A 1647-nucleotide genomic window follows, 5' to 3' on the forward strand; every position below is an offset into this window, starting at 1 on the left:
GGGCCCCAAAGAGAGAGACAGGGATGCACAACAGAGAGAGACCGGGGCCAACAGAAAGGCAGAGGGGGCAACAGAAAGAGGGGCCCCAAAGAGAGAGACAGGGATGCGCAACAGAGAGAGACCGGGGGCAACAGAAAGGCAGAGGGGGCCACAGAGGGGACAATAGGAAGGAAAGGAACAGGGAGACAGATGGGGAAAGCAGAAAGAGGAAGAGAACACAGAAAGACAGTAACTGAGGGAGAAAGAGGGTAACCAGACGGGCACAAGAAAGGAGTTCAAGAGAGAGGGACGGGGGGCGGCTAGGTGGCACAGTGAATAGAGCACCGGCTCTGGGATCAAAAGGACCTGAGTTCAAATTCCAGCTCAGACACTTCACACGTACCGGCTGTGTGACTCTGGGCAAGTCACTTGACCCCAACTGCCCCGGCAATAAAGAAGAAAGACAGGCAACGGAGACACAGGGGTGGCAACAGAAGGAGGGACAGCAGGGAACAGAAGAGGATAACAGGGAGACAGAGGCGGCAAGGGGAGGGACAGAACAGGGCAGGAAAAGGGGGCACACAGGTGCCAGCCTCCCTTCGGTATCAGAGGTGGGCAGGCGGGCACGGCCGGAACGACCCTGGCGGCCACCCCTCTCCCGCCCGCTGGGAACGGCCCGGTTGGTGGGCAGGTGCCCGGCCTCAGCTGCCCGTGGGGCACTGTCACGCCCAGCGTTCCTGGGGAAGGGGCACGAGCGGGAGGCGGCCCCCGGCCCGGCTGTCACGAGGGCCGCCGGGGCTTCTTCCCTCCTCCGGCCCCGGGCCTCACCTGCAGGTGAACTTGAGGGCCAGCAGCAGCGCGCAGCCCACCGCCACGACCCCGCACAGCAGCTCGGGCCTCCGCCGGGCCATCAGAGAGGCGCCGCGCAGCCTCCGGCAGAGGAGGCCCGCGGGGCCCGGAGGGGCTGGGCTGGAGGAGCCGCCGCTGCCGCCGGAGCCCTCGGAGCCCTCGCCGCCGTCCCCGCCGTCTTGGTCGCCGCTGCCGCCACCGCGGCCTCCGCATAACGACATTACATTCTCCCAGACGCCGGCTTTATACGGCTCAGCGGCTGCCGCCTGGGGCCGGGCAGGGAGGGCCGAGCCCGGCCTTCCGCTCCCCTATCGCGCAGCGGCTAGCGCTCGCTAACCCGGGGCCGCCACGTCAGCCCTGCCATCACCGCCCGCACCGGGCCCCGCCCCTCACGGAGCCTGAGCCTGGCCCCGCCCCCACCAGACCTGACCCCGGGCCTCCCCGCACTGAGCCTGCGCCTCGGGTCCGGGCCCGCCCCTAACAAACGGGCGCCCGGGTCCCGCCCCAACAGAAGCTATGCCGGGGCCTTGCCTCTGCTAAGCCTGTACCCGGACCGCGCTGCTACTGAGCCTGCGCCTGGAGCCAAGCCCCGCCCTTCCGGAACCTAGGCCCGGCCCCGCCCTCAGCAGGCGGTGGGTGGCCGTCAAGATTGCGGAGTCTTAGAGGAATGGAGTTTTAAAGTGTAAGGGACGTTAGGACCGTGCAGGCGTCAATTTACAAGTAAGGACCAGGGGACCGAAGAGGGATGGCGCCTTGTCCAAAGGCCCCCAGCGGGGGAAGAAAGCCACGCGACCCCCCGGGCCGGGGTCGTGTCACTGC

General features: G+C 67.3%; 1 protein-coding gene across 1 annotated transcript in view; it reads right to left on the bottom strand.

Annotated features, from left to right (window-relative positions):
- The window catches only part of TXNDC11 (thioredoxin domain containing 11), a 55585-nt gene extending 54457 nt beyond the window's left edge, over positions 1 to 1128 (bottom strand). The window contains exon 1 of the mRNA XM_069085938.1: positions 808 to 1128. Within this exon, the coding sequence (XP_068942039.1) occupies positions 808 to 1049 (242 nt within the window). The 5' untranslated portion in view covers positions 1050 to 1128. The remainder of the gene's footprint in view (positions 1 to 807) is intronic.
- Positions 1129 to 1647: the final 519 nt, after the last annotated feature.

Source organism: Petaurus breviceps, unplaced genomic scaffold (assembly GCF_028583685.1).
Source record: "Petaurus breviceps papuanus isolate PSGF00001 unplaced genomic scaffold, PetGlider_PUasm1.0 118, whole genome shotgun sequence".
NCBI lineage: Eukaryota > Metazoa > Chordata > Mammalia > Diprotodontia > Petauridae > Petaurus > Petaurus breviceps.